General features: G+C 37.5%; 1 protein-coding gene across 1 annotated transcript in view; it reads right to left on the bottom strand.

Annotated features, from left to right (window-relative positions):
• WDR72 (WD repeat domain 72) overlaps positions 1-21,118 on the bottom strand; it is a 224,260-nt gene that overhangs the window by 5,682 nt on the left and 197,460 nt on the right. The window contains exon 19 of the mRNA XM_070797524.1: positions 1,883-1,987. Coding sequence (XP_070653625.1) covers positions 1,883-1,987 — 105 coding nt within the window. The remainder of the gene's footprint in view (positions 1-1,882; positions 1,988-21,118) is intronic.

Raw genomic sequence — 21,118 nt, 5'->3', positions numbered from 1 at the left:
ACAATGGCCCAAAGTGCAGAAAGAAACCTTGAAACAAAATAAAACTGCTTCTTTCTTTTTACCTAAGTGTTTGCTATGAGCTTATTTCCACCCCACAAGCCCTGGTCATTTTATAGGACTGCCCAGCCCCCTTTATTCCTCACACTCGCTTGGCCATTTACGCCCGGCCACGGATCAATATGAGCAATTCTTGGAGAAATACGATGTCTCCATGACAACCAAGCCACAAATTCTCAGTGGAAGGCAGTGAGACCAGTAGTGAACTCTCCAGAGGTTTCTAGGCCTATAAGGCTAGATGTCTTAAAATGCAGGAATGGACAGAAGAAAAAGCCAGAGTAATTCATTCTTTATTACCAGTTTAATGATGTCCAATGTATAGAATGGTACTCACTTTTTAAGTTAAGATTCTTTATCAACACTTCTGTTTTCTAATTGATCTTTCTTTTTTGATATATCCTTTTGTTTATGCCAATCAGATAGACTGTGCTATATTTGAATATCACCACAATTACACTCATACTGAGGGACAATCGAAATTTATTCTACTTTTAAAACAGCATAAAGCTGATCTATTCTTGCAAAAAAAACCCAATGAACACTTCAGTAAAAACTTCACTCATGGATTTAACTGCCTGATAAGGTGATTGATAGAAAACTGTTGATTAACACAGTTTAAAAACCTAGTCAAAATCAGACAATTGTAGTCAGAACTAAAAGTAATTTTAAAATGCTACCACTACTCTCTCCCTTTTCATGTGGGACACATCTATAAGGCAGTGGGTGGGGCTGTTGTGCTGATGAAAAATTTCTGTCATTGCTAAAGACGCCATTTCTCAGTCCATGGATGCTGAGGCAGAAGTGTGGCTGAGAACAGACACACAGCAGCAGTCCGTCTTTTGAGGAATCTTGGTGTAGTGGAGGGGACGGAAATACAAGCCATTGCCACTGGGCCAACTGGGGTTCCAAGATGACTTAGGGGACCTGACATAGATTGCAGGCTGCACCTTTCACTGAAAATTAAATCTCAGTAGCTCTCCTCGGGGAAGGATCAGGGGACTGTTTGCAGCTGCCCCCTGTCAGCGAAGGCTACAAGATTTGGAAATCTCTTAACTAAGCTGACAGACCACAGAGAGGATGAATCAAAAATCTGATACATGGATCAGCACACAAAGATGCGAGAGGGTAGAGGGTACACAGCAGCCAGAGAAAACAGCAAAGAAAAATGTTCAGGGAGGGAAGATAGTTAAATCGCTCATGGTAATAAGGCATCTTCTAGCATTTAATGGTTGTGTAGTGAGCCAGGAATTGTCTTTCAACTCTCTTAAGTTTTTTGTTTCCCCTTTTAATTAATTCGTTGTTAAGACTAGGCAGGCTTCAAAACAAAACAGAAAGAAAAACTCATGCTTAAGTTTTCTTGGACATATCCTTCCAGTACATTTCTGTCTATTCTTTCTATAAAGAAAATACAAACATCAGTAACCTGGACAGAGGGTAAATTTTATTGAATGCTTTCTCTTTTCTCCCTAATTCTCCACTTCCTCTTGATCCCATCATTTGAAATATTTTAAAATGTTGCTATTTCTCAAGTTTCCAACCTCTGCCTCTATTAACCAGTTTAGCCTAAAATTGATGATAATGAACTAATAGTGTCAGCTTCCCTTCTCAGTCATAAAGGCTTTGTACTTCCTCCAACTGAATTCTTGATGAAAGAGGAAAAGATAACAGCTCCACACTGTGACCCCTGGAGGTGACCATTAATTTGACAGTGCAGCTGCTAAAAGAAAACAGCATTACAATGTCCTCTCCCCCCACCCCCTTCCAAGGACCCCAAAGCTGTGTCAAATTTATCATTTATACTTGACTATTTTTAAATGGCTTTCACCTGGACTCTCAGACTCTTCCAAGACACATCTGTCAGGCATGTCCTCGGTGTCTTGGAAGTTTGCCGAGTTTGAGTTGCTGTCATGCTTGACCGAACTGACTGGAGCTATTAAAAAAGAGAGAGAGCAAAGAAAGAGAAAAAGGGCAATGAGAAAGTAGTAATAAACACCATTAAACATTTCCTTTCATTTCCACAGATATTTCCAGGGACACACTACATAAACACAAATAATAAATTGAAATAAAATGTATCCTCTAAGTACGTATTGGCAGACGTGTAATTAGTTGAAAATCTATAGATGAGACTTTATCTTAGAAGAAAAATAAGTTCGTAGCATCAGCTTAAAAGCTACAAAGTAACAAAGTGATCTCTTCGAAACAGAAAGCATATTTTTAATGCATAAATCTAAAAGAGTATAGTCAATTAACAGCAACAGGACCAGCTCTGTCCTGGTGCAGTGGTTCTTTTTGTCACACAAATCACAGTGGATGAACACTTTTCATGCATTTTGGTTTTCTTTCATCAAATTAAAAATGATGGTTCCAAACACAAATAAAAAAATCCCTATAAAAATAAATTTTAAAAGATAGGATAAATACATTGCAAATGATAATAAGGAGAGGTGGTCTTTTGAATGGCAGGTCTTCACACAACTACAATGAGATATTTTCTGAGTAGGAATTATGCACAGAAACAAAAGCGAAAATAGGAATATAAAATTTCCTATAAACACATTACAACTACTAGCTCTGTTAGAGAAGCACAGGCTTAAGTTTCCACATTTTTCTAAAAGTAACATATTTCCCTATTATATTTCTTCAAGGAATCACTTAATCAGGAAAAGCAGATGTGGTCTTCATGAAGACACTCTGAATAACAAAACAAAGCAAGCCTTAAATAATATAAATTATGTCATACTCATCTAAAGCCAAGCAGTAGGACTTTTGTCTGTCACAGATTTCTTTGGTGAAAATTACCACTGTCTCCTCAGGTCCTGATAACACACACAACATATTATTTATAAGCCATAAATGCAATAGAGGAAATATATATTTATGTCATAATATGTTTATATATATCTTTAGCATAGATATTTAACAAGAAATAATCTGTTGGCCCAGGGCAGTGGGCTGGCTGCTGTTTGTAAGCCTCCCTTAGGAGATGAGGGAGCAAATGCAGAGGCTAGAGCTTGTGTTACTTCACACATTCAATAAGTGATGCAGAGGGCTGCCTGAGGGCCAAAGTAGCCTTAGGAGAGCTCACACCTCCCAGACTCCTGTCTTGTTTTCATGGACTGTGCATAGCAGTGGTGCCCATAACCTGAAACCCATAAACACACATTTAAAGGAGACCAGTGACATGTTTCTGTTCTAAATATCCTCTCCAGTTTCACCCACCCTCTCAGAATACCAATAATGCCGCTTTGTTGTGTGGAAGGGCAAGCACAGAATTAGAATTCACTTTTTATTTGGGAATAAAATATGAGAAAAACTATATCTGATTTTGAATAAATATGCACAACTTTTCATTTTGAGTTCTCTGAAAACAAACATGGAAGTAGGTACCACGTCTGTTTTGTTCACCTGTGTATGCCCTAGGCTATGGAAAGTATTCTTAAGGATTTGTGTGATGAGTAAATAGATAAACAAATGAATGAAGCAGAGGTACCATACTGGATGTCCTTCTGATTTAAGAGTATATATGCTGTATCTTCAGCTTGACCTGTTCAGCTTCTTGTTTAGGCCCACTTGAGATGAAAGATGTATATGTACAAAGTGGTGGTGTTGGGCTAGTCCATGACTTGGAAGGAGAGCTAAGTAGTGTGTATGGTGGTGTTGGGTTAGTCCATGACTTGGAAGGAGAGCTAAGTAGTGTGTATGGTGGTGTTGGGTTAGTCCATGACTTGGAAGGAGAGCTAAGTAGTGTGTATGGTGGTGCTGGGTTAGTCCATGACTTGGAAGGAGAGCTAAGTAGTGTGTATGGTGGTGTTGGGTTAGTCCATGACTTGGAAGGAGAGCTAAGTAGTGTGTATGGTGGTGTTGGGTTAGTCCATGACTTGGAAGGAGAGCTAAGTAGTGTGTATGGTGGTGCTGGGTTAGTCCATGACTTGGAAGGAGAGCTAAGTAGTGTGTATGGTGGTGTTGGGTTAGTCCATGACTTGGAAGGAGAGCTAAGTAGTGTGTATGGTGGTGCTGGGTTAGTCCATGACTTGGAAGGAGAGCTAAGTAGTGTGTATGGTGGTGTTGGGTTAGTCCATGACTTGGAAGGAGAGCTAAGTAGCGTGTATGGCCCATGTAGTTATTTTGCTGTCACTGCTTTTAGTTTTCCTCAGTTTGGATCATACTTCAGTTTACTTCTGAATCCATAGATTTTTTTGAAATGTTTAAGTGGAATAATTAAATGCATCAAAGTTGCAGAATACTATTACATTGGTCAAAATTTTCTGGTTTACTTTCTTGATTTTTTTTATATTTATATATCTTGTTAATTTTCTGAGATACTTCTGTTGGTATTTATAATGGGGAATTAACCATAAAACTGACAGAAAATGAAGCAGCATCTGTGTTTACTTGGGTAAACATATCATACTTGTCATCCCACACATTATTCTTTCATCTAAAACTTGCATCTATTCATTTATCTAATCATTCCTCCAAAACGCTCTTCTAGATACAGGGGCCTCAAAGAGCTGAAGAGAGCATGGTATTAGAACAACAAAGTCCATGCCTACCACCAGATTTAGTGGCAATAAAGTAGTCCCAGGATGAACTGACATTCCAGATCTTTCAATAAAACAGGAAAGTTAGATGTATCAATAGTTTTAGCTGCATGAACTTTATTTAACTCACACTATAAGGTACCTTTGCAGGTATTTTTGTCTCCAGAAAGATTTTGGAGGGTGTTGTTTGTGGCGGGGGGAGTAGAGTAGAGTAGTAGAATAGAGTAATAGAGTAGAAAGGGTTGTTCATTAGATGTTTGGCTTAATTGCATTTTTGCTTCCAAATTGGAGAGATGGTACAAGATTTGCCCTTTAGTTTTTATTGGGTAGCTTATAGAGTATCCGGTTAAATTCACTGTGGAAGAAATTCTTACATTCTATCAATTAGGAACAATAGACATTGAAGAGGTTAATTACTGCCATTCCACCTTTTTTTTTGATAGGCCAGTGTTTGCAATTATTCTTTTGGGTGTTTCTTGTGATGTGTGACGTTTCGTCATTTAACTCTGACATGATGTGTGGCCTAGGCTTCTCTAGTGAATAATTTAAAAAATGATGAAATAAAAAAAATATTGATCTGGTGATTATCAGGCACAGGGTAGAGCTCTGTGCTAGATCATGTGAGGGGATGAAAAAGTGAGGCATTTCTAAGGTGCCCACATACAACTTGTGATATAGTTGAGTTACAATAGAAACTAACTAATAGGAGCATTAGAGAGAATATTCCAAGAGTAACATGGTTTTTAAGGAATGCAGAGGTGATTCTCCTGCAATAGGCTGTGTTAGGAAGTGAAATTTGAATTAAATCTCATTGAGAAGTAATATGAGTAGCCCAAAAGGAGCTTGTTCTCTGCAAAAGGAAAAGATGTGAACTCAAGCCTGGCCAAAGAAATACAGTAGCCTGGTGTCACAGATATATTTAACAGAGTATTGCTGCCTACTTTTGTATGTATTTTTAATGAATTCCCCTTACACGTTGCTTTGAGCTTTCCCTGAATTGCTGTTGTGGCGAATTCCTCTCACCTGTAGAAGTTAGCTATAGACAGGTTTCTCCTTGCCGTAGATAGTCGATAATTTGATCTTTACGATGGTGGGCCCATTTATCACAGTAAGTTGTCCTTTCACTATACATATTGACTTTTGTTTATCAATACTAAAGTCCATTTGTAGCTCATCACTAAAGTTCTTGGATATTTTCAGTAGTTTTTGAAGATGCATTTTAGAGCTTGGCAGAGAGGTACTTTTGACATCAATATAGTGCAAATGGTTGCTAGGCTCATCCTTAACTTAAAATCAACTGTTTATTTCCTCTGTAATGCATTCTGAAATAGTCTACATTTGGGGGGTGAGAGGCAAGAAAGATAAACATTCTTTGACAGTTCTACCACTGAAAGATGTAAGGTGTTCCATTTACTCATCACACATCTCAAAATATTGACAACTACAAGGCTGGTGTTCTAAATATCTTTGTAGTACCTTTGGAAGCTAGATAGAGGAGAAAGTCCATGTACTTGGTAAAGATGCCTTTGACTATGGTGTGCTTAATTATTAGTGTTAAAGAAATTCCTAAAGAAATAAATGGTTCAACTGTAGACAATACAAAATAAGTAGGTTTTAAATTACGCTTAAGAACATATAATGGAAAAGCAAGGAAAATTTTATGACAAGGACTCTATAGAAGAATTTACCGAAACAAATATGGCGACAGGGTCAGCAGTGGTTATGCTCTTTTGAAAAATCAAAGTGTTAGTCATTCAGTCATATACAACTCTTTTTGACTCCATAGACTGTAACTCCACTGTCCATGGATTCTCCAGGCAAGAACACTGGAGTGGGTCGCCATTTTCTTCTCCAGGGTATCTTCCCAACCCAGGGATCGAACCCAGAGATCGAACCCAGTTCTCTTGCATTGCAGGCAAATTCTTCACTGTCTTAGCCACTATGGTATGCTCCTTTACCTCTCTCTGTTCTCTATTTTGGTTTCAGTTAATGTGTAAAAATTCCTTCCTGCCTTTTCTCATCATTTGCAGAAATGCAAATATTCATTAAAATTTGAAGATGGCTAGGTCAAGGCAACAAACAACTTCAAGAAACATCCTCCCCATTCATAGTGAGAGAATGACCACTGGGAAGAATCTCCATCATCTCCACAAACAGTAGTTGATTCTTGCATGCTGGGCCAGGACTGTAGTATATACAGAGCCTTTGTTAAAAATCCATATCAATCACAGTGTGAATAAAATTTGTAATGCAAATAATGTTTTCAATATGATGACTTATAAGTGATTGAAAAATAAATCCCATCTGGTATATGTATGGAGTTTGGGGAAGTACTGGAGATAGTGATATGAAAATCATTAACAAAAATATAACAGTTTGAAATGCTGGTCAATGGAGTAGAATAAACCATTATAGTAGCAGATAAAACTCAGACAAAAATCTTATTTGCATCTTATTCAAAGGCATAAAAATAATGCGCAGGTTGCAGAGGTCATGAAAGACTAAAACTCTGCTCAATTAGGAATGAGTAGTGGAAAAGAAGTCAAAGACCTGAGTTACAATCTACCAGCTCAATGTGGTGGCCAAGAATTGATCACTTCATTGCTGATAATTTAGATGTCTTCTCAATAATAAGAAATCACTGTGAATAAATTTTAAAAATCTTTCTGTAGGTTAAGAAAGAAAAACTACAATAAGTTCAAGTAGAATTAAACACTCACTAGTGCAACCCTGACTGATCACAAGAAAACTGCAATAGGTTTTAAATTAGAAGGAGGGATAATCAGTGAAAAGACTGTAAGTGATAACACTAAGGTTGGAAACAAAGAAGATATCATTTGAACAGACCACAGATTCAGTTCACAGAGTGATTCTCTCTGGACAGATGTCTTATCAGAAAAACATATGTAGCTAAAGAGCTATGTACATATTACCCCTACTTAAAGAGTATCTACTGAGATAAACAAGTGATAGGACCTCCTGATTATATTTAAATAGCAACAGCTACATCCTGCATCAGACCTTAGGCTTACTTTGTGTTCAGTGTAGACTGGAGACTGGGAAAAAAACAAACAAACATATACTAATGCCTAGAAATAAATAAAATATCTAGTGCTGCTTTATAACTAAGAAATAACTGTTTTATGGACAAGTTCAGCAAAATGAGTTAAGATTAGATTTATGTGTTTTATTATCTTTCTGCAAGTATAATCTGACACAGAATATTATTTTCTTGGTGATAATTTCTAGTGTGAATTGCTTTAAGCATGAGATATTTTGGGATACATATAATACATAAACACAGAAGATCAAATTATTTACTATCCAAGGGAAAAAACTGTTGTCTATAGCCAGTCTCTACAGTGAGGTGTATAACTAGGTGTCTAATTTGACGGAAGATAAATGGGGATGAGAAAGTAGTATTAGTTGGTTACTTCATCTTTTAAAATAATGTTTATTGCTCTAAGATATAAAAGTTTTCCTGTTATCCAGTAAGTTTGAGCAATAGGCTGCTTTGGTAAGGCTGATAAATAAGAAAGTACATCTAGCCTAATGCAAGATACAAGACAGATACTTGAACCATTTATGAAATTACTGAGTAAAACTGCTAACAGGAATTTCTAAGAATTAAAAAAGCAATAACTAATTTCACCTGTAGTTGAAGGGAAAACTCTTAAGGTCAGGCATTGGGTAAAATAAAATTCCTCATTTCTTTATTACCCAAATATAAGAAATTGGTGATGGACAGGGAAGCCTGGTGCACTGCAGTCCATGGGGTCACAAAGATCTGGACGTGACTGAGCCACTTAACTGAACCAAAATATATGTTTTAATTGAAGCAAAGATGAATACCAACGACTTCCTTACAGAGATGAACTTCTTAGTTCCCCAGGGTGGGGGTGGGGGGCATGTTGTACTGGCAAAAAGCTTAATTAATAGGACCCAGAAAATATATTTTTCATTCCACTTCTGTTCCTAATAGTATGACCTTGATCTTGTCCTTTCACTTACCTGGACTCTGGTGCTTTCACTAATAAAGTGAGAGAATTGGACTGGACAACTTCCTTGACATCTTCCTGTCCTGAGACCTGAATATTTTCCCAGTTAAGAATCCAAGACCAACTGACCACTGAGTATATCACTGAACAGGATACAAAGAGTATAAGTGACTACTAGAGTAATCTTAGAAATAATGAAGGCTTTTGAGGCCCTTTCTGAGTTAAAATTGCTATTTTCCTATAAGTGATTTCATCTGACTGAGGGACAGAGGAAATCAGGGCAACTTCAGAGAGATGCTTGGATGACTGTAATGCCAGGGTGAGGGGGCCCTATTGAAAGATGACGAAGCCAGAACTGAGCCTGATGGTGGTAGTGGTTTACTCGCTAAGTCGTGTCCAACTCTTGCAACCCCATGGACTGTACCCTGCCAGGTTCCTCCATCCATGGGATTCTCCAGGCAAGAATACTGAAGTGGGTTGCCATTTCCTTCTTCAAGAACTGAGGCTGCAGTATGGCTATTCCTGAGAACAAACACAGTGACACCTTGGCATAGAAGCATCTATCAGATGTTTGCCAATGGTGTAAAACAAATCTTTAAAACCAAACTTTAAAAAAATAAGTTATATCTCTCAAACAATCTGGCAAATATGAACTTCAGTACAAGATGAATCATCCTAAACTAAATTAATTGGATCCATGAAATAATTGCAAGAAGCAAAACTGCAGTGGAAAAAACCCTGGTCTGGAAGTTAGGTCTGGACTGGGTTAGGCTGAAATGGCATGAGCCTCCTCTGAAGACTTGGCTTCAGGACTCCAAACATGAAGAGGTTCTCAATAGTTGTTTGAATGGATATGGTTATAGAGATGTGGTGCTCCTGTGGAATAGTCTTCTCCTCCTGTCAAATCTCTAAGGGGAGAATCAAGAGAACCCAATTTTTTTAAATTCTTTTTTTATGTAAAACTGAAGCCCATGAAGTGATTTGTCTTAGTCAAGCCTAGCATGAAAACCAACTCTAATCAAATTATTTAAACTCTCAGCTGAAACAGACTGTAGAGACATTTGGATGCAGGATGGGGAAAGTATGAAGAAGGAAATGTGTAGTTTGGGAAATAGAAAAGGAAAGAACCAGGAACAATGCAAACTTCTCTCCTATTTCTGTTGCATTTCCTCACCCTCTAAGGCAGTTCCTAGAGTTGCCTATGAGAAGTTTGTCTGGAGTTCTTTATGTGTCCTTTAGAGTACCTTTTCCTTGGCAAGGAGTGTTCCAGGGAGAAAAGTGGTGAGTGGATGAGTAAGCACTTTTTTCTTTTTTATCATCAAATCAAAAATAATTTCTACAGCTTTGGTCCCTGGTCAATACTGAGTAAATTCAGAGTGGAAATAATCTAGGGAAATATTACATATTATTATTTTTGTATTTATCTAAAATTTGGTAAAGGTAATTTCTTAATGCAGGAAATAAACTGGTCAAATCAGCAAGCTCAATTTCAGCTTTATACAGTAAACCATAGAGATAATTATTTAAGACAAAGGGACTCAGCAACATTTTATTTGAAAGGACCCCTTCATCACTGAAAGGATGTACAGGTGATGGAATAGCTCTAAGAAAGTCTAGAAATTAACTCTTACACTATTCCTGCAGTTTAGATTTTGTAAAAGTCATTTGACTTTTCTTATAAGGACAAAACCCTGTGCATTTTTACTGTTCAGAAATTCAAGAAATTGAAAGCAGGAATAAATTTCAAAGAAGAAAACAAATGGATTCCCTCCCATATATTGATAAATTGAAGAACAGTCAGTAAAGGGAGAATTCTAAGAGGAATTTGTAGTACACTTCCCAGCTTGCATTTGAAAATTTAGAAGAAGGTCAGGAAAACAAAAGAGACCCTTCAATCAAAAGAGCCTCATGCTAGCATTTGAGACTAGAGATAAACATGATTTATATATGAACTTAAGGATTCACAGCATAGGGCAATTTAAACCAGAACAAAGTCTACAGTTATCCATAAGGAAAAATACCAAAATATTTTTCTCTAGAATCAGTGGGAGAAGAAACTGTCAAATGGCACTACCACTGGAATTTGTAAGAGCAGCAACCTTTCCATAGGCTGAACCTAAAAAGACACCATCAGCATGGAGAAAACGATTGGCAGGCAGTCTCAAATTCCCAGCTGATAGCTGTCTCTGTCTCAAGGGAAAATGCTTGTCTCAGATGGTTAGTCAAGTGTCAGAGCTCTTTCATCTCCTAGGTAGGAAATGGAAAATAAGGAAATCAAATTATCTAGACTATGCCTTCATTTTCTGATTCTTTGTCAACATTAAGAAGGATGCAAGGAAGAAAAGGTCTGAGTTACCATATTTTGTATCATTAGGCTTGGTACTCTGAATGTGATTTATTTTTATTTGAATGACATCAAAATGGCATGTTAGTGTATGTACTAGAGAACTTATTGAAATTGAATTGAAGTCATGTATGGATGATAATAATGTGCTTTACCACTGTATTATAATATAGTCAGTAGCAACCATTACTCTTCTCCCACATCTACTCACACCAGACATAGAAAATATAAGCGGTCCATTGGCACTGACTGCCTCTTATGTCAGGCATATAAAGTGGAGCCATGCATTTAAAAATATTAATTTTGCTGGGGGATAAATAATGGAAAGTTGCCTTTTCAAATCCTCAGGCTGTGTCACTGCATAACACTCAGTATTTGTACTAGTATCTCCAAAAGATGGTTATAATACAATAGAATACAAATATAACTTTGGTAAGTAGTAGAGTTTGGAGAAGGCAATGGCAACCCACTCCAGTACTCTTGCCTGGAAAATCCCATGGATGGAGGAGCCTGGTAGGGTCGACCCCTCCATGGGGTCGCTAAGAGTCGGGCATGACTGAAGCGACTTAGCAGCAGCAGCAGCAAGTAGTAGAGAGTCTCATTTTGATACCAGACAAGCTATTTCCATCTATAAATAAAGGATAAAGGAAACACACCTAAAGAAGCAAAGTTTTAAATAGCAAACATGCAGTGGGTAAAAGGAAATCAGCAAATATAATCTAATGAGACTTTTGGAAAACTAGGTTCGATATAAAAGAGATGCTAAAATTACAGAACTAAGAAACAGGAAACAAAAGCTTAGAGACAAGCAGATATTTCTAGATAAGAAAGTATAAACGAATGTCCCGATTAGTGTAAAACATTTCTCTTAATAAGTTGTTACAAATTATTTTGAAGAATATGTGGTAAAACCTTCAGAACTACAGGCGAAGCTAAAGGTTCCTGAATTGTAAAATGTTAGGTTGATTAGATTAATTATAGATAACAATGGTAAGGTTGAATCATTGGTAATACATGTACATACACATTTCAGTACAAAATTCTGGAAAACATTCAAAATAAAAACATGACCCAAAATATATGTAACAAGAACATGACTGAGCTATCATATGTTATGACTAAGGACATTGTTGCTGTTATTTGGTCACTCAGTTGCTCATGTCCAACTCTTTGGGACCCTATGGACTGTATCCAGCCAGGCTCCTCTGTCCATGGGATTTCCCAGGCAAGAATACTGGAGTGCGTTGCCATTTCCTCCTCCAGGGGATCTTCCCGACCCAGGGATCAAACCTGTGTCTTCTGCATTGCCAGGTGGACTCTTTGCCACTGAGCCACCAGGGAAACCCCTAAGGACATTAGGTCAAACTACAAATGTGAACAAATAGCTAATATAAGCCTGACATTTTAGGAAGGGAATGATCAACATGATAAACTAACCACAAGAAAACCAACTAACAAACCCAGGGGGCTTCTGCACCTGGAACCCTTCGTGTATCTCCAGTGACTACAGCCAGTCTAGGACATAGTGGAATTTAAGAGGCCAACCAAAGGTCCGGGAGCAAGTTGAGGGCAGGAGAATTTACGTACTATCAAAATATCTCAAGAAGAAATTAGGAAGACTGAGACTCCAGGAGGAGAAGGGAGTGACAGAGAATGAGATGGTTCGATGGCATCACCAACTCAAGGAACATGAGTCTGAGCAAACTCCAGGAGATAGTGAAGGATAGGGAAGCCTGGCATGCTGCAGTCCATGGGGGTCAAAAAAAATCAGACATGACTTAGCAACTGAACAACAACAACAAGGACTCCAGAAAGGAAGTAAATCTGAAGAAGAAAGTGACCAATATTTGTAAAATTGCCAAGAAACTCTCTATATCTACCACCACTGTTACTCACCTCCAGTTCCTCCAACTCTTCAAGAAGCTTATACTCCCACCCTACTCTCCATCACACCTGTATTTTTATAGCCTGATAAGAAGTGTCTCTCCCTGCAGTAATTCTTTAAACTGAAACAAGTCAAGTCCCTAAGGCCATGGTCTGGTCATGTAGCTTCTATGTAAAAACTCTGTAATCGCCTCTATTCAGTCAGCAATGGGAAATTCTGGAGCCATGGATTGGCAAGGACTTTTAGGACACAGTCTCAACTCATGTTTAGAGGCTTCTCACTAGATTCTGCCCCCACCTTAGACTTTGATATTATACCCTACAGCTGGACAGGGCTCACTGTCTCCTGGATGTGCCATTTATTTTCTACATTGGTGCTTTGTTTAGGTTCCCACCTTGAGATATCCTCTCTCACACCAAGCTCTAGTTCTCTGCTTGCCCAAAACTCCCCCTTATTAAAAACTCAGCTCAAATTCTGTCTCTCATTTAGTCTTCAACAACCTAAAATTAACATCAGTTTTTCTCCCCTCTTCTGTGTTTCCTAGCATTTTATTGGCCTGTGTTATTCTTCTTATCCCATTCTTTGGTTCTCTCGTCTGACTACCTCACTGGTCTACATTAATAGGGAAGCCAGCTATTTCAGACACATCCTGCTATTTTGAGGCTGATGCCATCAAGGCAACTTTGCTTCTCCAGAACAGAACCTCTGGTGCTGCAATCAGAAGACTGGGCTAGAAGAACCATAGGGCTGACCTAGTGTGTCCACGTCTGTAATTCTTAGCTTATCTCTGGCTGTTGGAAATTTATAATTAGTATGCTTCCCAGGTGGCTCTAGTGGTAAAGAACCCACCTGCCAGTGCAGGAGGCATAACGAGATGTAAGTTCGATCCCTAGGTTGGGAAGATCCCCTGGAAAAGGGAATGGCAACACACTCCAGGCATTCTTGCTTGGAGAATCACATGGACAGAGGAGCCTGGGGGGTTACAATCCATTGAGTCGCAAAGAATCGGACATGACTGAAGCAACTTAGCACACAGGCACACGCTTGCTTCACAAACATGATGATCATCGGACAGCTTACTTATGGACAGCAATGGCTAAGAAGTCTGCTTTCTCAGCAGTGATGAGGTTATGTAGACAATGGTGGGCCATGTTAAGCAAGATCTCTAGGCCACAGCATCATTTATACAACACTCACTTTCATTCCCTTCAAGGAACTTCATAAAATAAGAATCATACATTGCAAAATACTATGCCTGCCCGACAACAGAAAATGCACTGATTTCCACTTTCTTTTCCTTACCCTCATAAATCATAAAGTTAAATTTCCCCTAGGGACTTCCTTCCTCTGAACTCAATGTACAGGCATAAAACAAATTTTGTTCTCACAGGACATCCCATTTTTGTTTCATTAGTTCAAGGAAAGGGTCACTCAATTTTTAAAGCATTTGGTTTGATCTTTACTATGATTCATGCCATCTAACATCCACAGACACACTCTATATACTGAAATGTTTCTTATATATAAAATGTGTCTCCACGGACACCATAATAGTGGTACCTTCACATAAAATACGCAAAAACTGCCTTTCAAGTGCATAAGTTCAGAAAAGGTGATCAGAAATAGAAAATACTTATTATTGAATAGTTAAACAATTATTATTTTGCCCGAGTTCCTATTCCAAGATAGACTTTTTTATTTTCTTTTTACAAACTGCTTTCCTGGAGATGTGGGTAGAAATACTCTTAACCATTTCCCCCAAATATGAGACCTAAAATTATTCTCATTCTATTTTACACATTTTTATTCTGTGTGTAACCATCTCATTGATATTTCATTCTACAGAGAGGGAGGTGATAAAAATTTTTATTAATGTAATAAAGGAAAAAGAAATAAAGATGATTTGTCATAATTTAACTAGATAAAATGAATTCTTATGATCTTAATGTAAGAACAGACTATGATCTCTAAAGAAATACTGAATTATGGAAACATGATTTTTACATAATAGAACCATTTACACTTACCATTTAATCATATTACATAATTCTTACTGTTCTATTGGTTCACATGCTTTTTCATCTCTGAATTATTTTCATGGAATGTTTAAGTATTTTAAATGGCTTTCTCATTCTATTGCTATTGAGGGGCTTCTCCTACCTCCCCTAATGGCCAAAATTTGATTTTCCACACTGGGTATCTACAGGGAACCACAGTCGTCAGGCTTTGCATAGAATTTCCCCTTCCTTCATGAATTAAAGATCACACAGATTTATTCTTCAAAAAACAAAAAGGGAGAGGAGATTTGTATTAAACACATTGCCAAATGATGGTAATTACTTTGTTTTAAAACCCTAAAGATTTTAGGAGGCTCAGACCAACCATAATGGTTGGGTGAGAATGGCAGCTTAAGCAAGGAGGAAGCGGTTCTTTCCAGGGCATTTCTCTCATATTTCCTACAGGGAAGGAGTTGTCCAACTTGGAGATATTCAATACAGCCAGAGTAGGGAGCTGAACAAAAATACTTTACAAGTCCTTTTCATTGACAAATATAAAACACTGATCAAACTGACTTTCTTCCAAGAATAAGCAGTCCCCCAATGTCCCCACATCCTGTGGAACAGAGTCTTAGGGATCCCAACCTACTTATGGCAAAAGACCCTGGACTGCAGTCAGCCAGCTAGTTATCCATGGAAGTGGCTCAAGGCTGACACTCAGATTGACTGGTTCACACTAATTTACTTCACACAGATTCCATTTATCTCTTGGAAGATCCCCTGGCAGCAGCTTATAATGGCATATCCTAGGATGCCTGCCTGCATGCGTTTTTAAAGCAGCGGCGCTTGATGAATCTGAGTCCAGAAAACAGTTCACAGATTGAGGAGTAGGTGCAATCAGAAAACATCAAGAGGCACAGCTGGGACTTGGTAGTTTGCTTGACTGGTCTGAGCAGCTGAGCATTAACTGTATCTGCTTTTCTGCTGGCTGCTCACTGCCACTGGGACACATCAGAGAGCCACTCCCTCTTTCCTTTACAACTCATCCTCCAAAGGAAAAGAGAAAAGAAAGTGCATCACCATCCAAGTAGCCTGTGTAGCTGTAGGGAAAGCTAATTTGACAATTTAACCTTTACTCTTTAACTACTGTGATATTGCTGATCTAGGTAAAACTACAACTGATAGTTCTAAGGTTAAAGATGCTGGATATTTGGACTAGGCAAAATTCAGCTAGAGAAAAAAAAGTAAAAAAGAGTCTCTAAATTATTTTAGTTACTTCCAACAATGATCCAAAGATCTGGCTGAGATGTTATGATTGTGAAACTAGTTAGTTACCATCTTGATCCTTGCTCTTCCATATCTACTATAGAACTTGCGGCAAGATGTGAAAGGGCTTGATATTTGTCAAATCAATAAATGACTGGATAAATGTACGAATGAACAAGTCAATATTCTCTATTATATGTATTTGTGTGTATTTTTTTTTACATGCAGAATGTAAAGTGACTAACGGTATGGGTTATCTCAGAATTCACACTCTGCCATTTTTCTTTTAATGAATCAAAACAAAGGTTTTTTAAAAGCATATATATAAATATATGTTTATATATATAATTCAATATAATTCAAGGTTTTTATGTTTGTTTTACATCAGCAGCATTTACATCAACTGCATACTGAGAATTCTAATGATAACATGGTCAATGTCCAAAGGCAGAGGGAAATGAGAAGATCTTTTAATGGCAGGCAAGCTAACAGCATTAAACAACAACAATTCAGCGACAAATCTACCAAAGCAGTGACAAAGCATATTTAGTACTTAGAAGGTTAAACACTGGGCTGCAGTAGCTAGTTGATGAAAAAAAAGTAGGATTAAGGCTTTTGCATGAGCCTTGACATGATCATGTTGTCCGCCTGCTGCCTTAAGCTTTGAAAAACAGCTGGGATCATCTTCTTATAAGCTCCAATTCAAAGATATTTAAGCAGCCCCCAATCCAATTAAACAGAAGTAAATAGAAGGAAGAATTTTATAGAACACCATTATCACATTTTTTTCTTAATGAAAAGCAGCATAATTGTGGTTTACACAGCTCCTTAATCTCACATTAAACTAACAGATTGCTGACTTATACAGAGCATGGCAGTCCAAGCTTTCTATATTGCTGTGCTTAATTTTAGGTCATTATCCTTTATTATGTGACTTGTAATCCTTAAAGCCCATGATTGTGTCTGGATATTTGGCAAGGATTGTACTTGGCAATACAGGGATTCTACTTCTAAGAGTGATGATTTAATTGAAAAATATAGTATGATTAGATTACATACATTGCTTTTCTTTTGTAATTGACTAGTTTCTTATCAGTGTTTTTTTCAACCTTTAAGATCACTATTTAGTTTTAGGACTTTGCTTTAAAAAAGAAAAAGCTTTCACAACTGAGATACAAGTAGTTTATTATTATAGGAATTTATCCATATGCTCTTAAAGTAGACAATTTAAATAAAATTCTGGCTCATCCACAAACTGGATAACTGTAGTCAAGTTACTTAATCTTTCTGTCTCAGTTCCCTCATCTACAAAATAGTAATAATAGTAATAATGATTAATAGTGATAATTCTACCAAATGCATGGGATTGTTGTTACAATTAAATGAGCTAAATCTTGCAGTGTAGATTATAGACTAATGGCTAGAAAGCAAAAGGTAAATAAATCCAGTATTATTACTATTATTATATATGTCCTTGCCTAGAACTGTGTATAAATGGCAATAAGATGCTTAGCCTTCAATTCAAGGTACTTTATTTTACTATCTATATGGGCTTCCCTGGTGGCTCAGATTGTAAAGAATCTACCTGCAGTGCAGGAGAACCAGATTTGATCCCTGGATAGGGAGATCCCCTGGAGAAGGGAATGGCTACCCACTCCAGTATTCTTACCTGGAGAATCCCATGGACAAAGGAGCCTGTCAGGCTACAGTCCATGGGGTTGCAAAGAGTTGGACACGACTGAGAGACTAACACACATACATATCTAGTAATACCTAAGATTTCTCAGATCTAATCAAAGAAATATTTTAAATAGCTATATAATCTTGCACTTCACTTAAAATTTCAGAACTCTAGAAGATAATATTAGTGGCCCATCTAAAACTATAGTTTAAGGGAACACATGGGTTTGGTATCCATTTGGTGTTATCTATAACCAAATAAAACTCCACACAAAGTCATCTGTGATTCTAAGGAAAGAAGTAAAACTGGTTTCTCATACTCATAACTCAGGGAAACCATTCACAGATCTTTCAGTATTACTTATCCATAATCCTTGATTGCCAGGTTTCTTACTGGTTCCCATTTATATATGTTTTGAGAAAATGCCAGTATTGAAATTAAAAGTCTAATCTAGCTTAGTTCCATCTAAGGCAAAAACATTACCGGAGGATGGTCACTTGATGGAGTACAAAACTAAAACACTGAAACAGTGACTTACTTGCTACTGAGCCTCCTCTTTTCTCTCGTTTCTAGGATGGATAGCACCATAAAATATCATATCAAATAATAAAAATAAAACAACTCTTTCCCTTGAAAATTAGGTTAAACCATTAAAAAGAGCATGCACCTATCCATCTTAATCACAAGAGAATTTAGTAAAGTAGTATGAAAGTTGCTCAGTTGTGTCCGACTCTTTGTGACCCCATGGACTATACAGTCCTTGGAACTGTCCAGGCCAGAATACTGGAGGGGGTAGGGGGATCTTCTCCAGGGGATCTTCCCAACTCAGGGATTGAACGCAGGTCTCCCACATTGCAGGTGGATTCTTTACCAGCTGAGCTACAGATGCATATACAAATTGTTTTAAAATATACAAATAAAAACCAGTTAGAAGATATAATTTAAAAGAAAGTTTTATTTACAATAATTTTTTTTAAAAGAAATCTTCAAAATTTATATGGGGGAAAACTCTAAAGCACTCTTAAAAGATACAAAGGCAGCTTTGGACAAACAGCAAGATGTATTTTATTCTTATAAGGAAAAAGTTTAAATAATAGAATTATTTAATTCTCCAAATCTAGTCCTATCATATAATAATATTTTTTAAAACAATTATGGATATTAAGTCATAGAGATGCTTTTTTAGAGGGAGAACATGGCCTTAGATCTGAACTTAGGAGTTAATATTCAGTATAGCTTCAGCCTCTTGAGGATTATAATATTCATCATATGAGGAACTAAACAATTGTATATATATATATATACAGCTTTTAAACATAAAATTGAAACAGAGTGGGTATTTTCATTAAAATGTCTACAATTGATTTCTGCTAGAATGGAGTTACAGGAATAGTTCATGCTCTAATATTGCAGAATAATTGAAGCATTACTATTATCATACTATTCATTCCATATAGAATGAGTGCTAACTGAGTGCCAAGTCCTGTATGAGGTGTTGGGTACATAGTGGTGATCAGTCTCTGTATTTCAGTGGTAATCTCTACTCAGGTTTCAGTGGTCTAAGCACTAAACATTGATCATTTCCTAGGATACTAACCATAGGGTAAAGGGGCAGGCTGGAAACCCAGATCCAGAGCAGACAGAACAAAGAATGTCCAAAATTTCTTTGCAGCAAGAACTTCATTGGTCTCTGTTGAATTCTGCTCCTGGAATGAATGGATTTAACCCACTTCTTCTGCCTGTGTCCCACTCAGCTTATAGTTCTGAGACTCAGAAGATTAATTGATTGGTTGAGTTAATGGCACTTGCCCACCTCTTGGCCACTCTGTGGGAATGATAGAGGAATTGATCTAGTGGTAGGCGCTCCAAGCATGCCTATGGCATCTGAAATGGGAGGACAATTGAATTTATTGTCTTTGCAGAAATGCACAAAAGAAATGGGGTCCTTTCATGGCAGCAATGAATGTTGGGCTGCAAAAAAAGACAATGTCACCGATTTCACGAGGCTGATATGGTAAACTGTATGACTTTTTTTGTAATTGACCGTTTGGATTTGTCTGCTATATGAATCTATACTTAATCTGAGGCCACCTTACCCAGTGAAAACTGGCAAGTATAAAGTTGATCACAAGGTATTCATCAACTCATTCATTACTGTCTTTCTTTCTCTTTTTGGTGACTAACTCTCTCTCCTCAAAATCACTTTCCTTGAAGTCAGCTGAAATTCTGCACATGGTCCAGATGCACATCAGGAATTCTAAGCCTGGTGTGTGATGGAAACTAAGCACACAGCACTGTAGAGCGCAAGTCCTCACGTACGGCCTTCTCTGCTTACCCCGTGGCAAGAAGGTGGTTTTGGCCATTTCTCTATTTGGGAAGCCTAACATAAGAGAAATACCTCACCAAAGGACATTTGGAAGAAAGCTCAGGAATATGATGGTGGTTCAGTTGCAAGAGTGGGACACGACTTAGAAGAGAAATGGCCAGTGCCACCTTCTTGCCATGGATAAGCAGAGAAGGCCTTATGTGAGGACTTGAGCTCTACCGGGCAGTGTGCTTTGCTTCCATCACACACCAGGCTTAGAATCCCTGATGTGCATCTGGACCATGTGCAGAATTTCAGCTGACTTCAAAGGAAGTGATTTTGAGGAGAGAGAGTCACCAAAAAGAGAAAGCAAGACATTAATCTTTGATAAGCTCCATTTACTAATTTATAAAGGCAATGGGAATTGGGGTGAGGTAAAAAAGTACACACCGAGGGAACTGTCTGTACTGAATGCTAATCATTTTACGATCATGTCACCCACTGTGCTTTTTGGGGGGGAAATGTATAGCTTGATTGTAAAAAGTTACATATTGTTCAGTAGTTTATAACTGGTTATAAGATTTTTTTAAAAAAGTCAGTTCTGGGTACTTAAAAATGGAAGAGCCATTTGGTAGAAGGGATTTGTAAGTCATAGGTAATTACCGAAGACATTTTTAGAATTCAAAATCAACACAGAGAGATTAGCATATGGAGAGCAGTGCAAATAGTGCTTACATTCGTGTGTTCATCTTCTTACTACCAACACAGGGAAGGTTCAGAATGACAGGCAAGAAGCTCTAAAAACAATCTGGGGAAACTTAGGGGAGAAAGAGAACCAACAGCTGTGCCTTGAGTATACAGAACACACACATCTAGGTACAAGCAGGTTATGTGGAAGTTAGGTATGGGCAATATTATTTTTAGGAATTTTATTTCACTTAACATTTTATTTACTCAGTATATTATTAATTGAACAGTTTATACATTTGTGGAACCTTAGTAAATCAGATACTATTCAAGGTTCTGGGAGGAGAAAACAGT

This window comes from Bos indicus, chromosome 10, assembly GCF_029378745.1.
Source record: "Bos indicus isolate NIAB-ARS_2022 breed Sahiwal x Tharparkar chromosome 10, NIAB-ARS_B.indTharparkar_mat_pri_1.0, whole genome shotgun sequence".
NCBI lineage: Eukaryota > Metazoa > Chordata > Mammalia > Artiodactyla > Bovidae > Bos > Bos indicus.
Note: the sequence above shows the minus strand (reverse complement) of the source record. Positions and strands in the feature narration are given on the sequence as shown.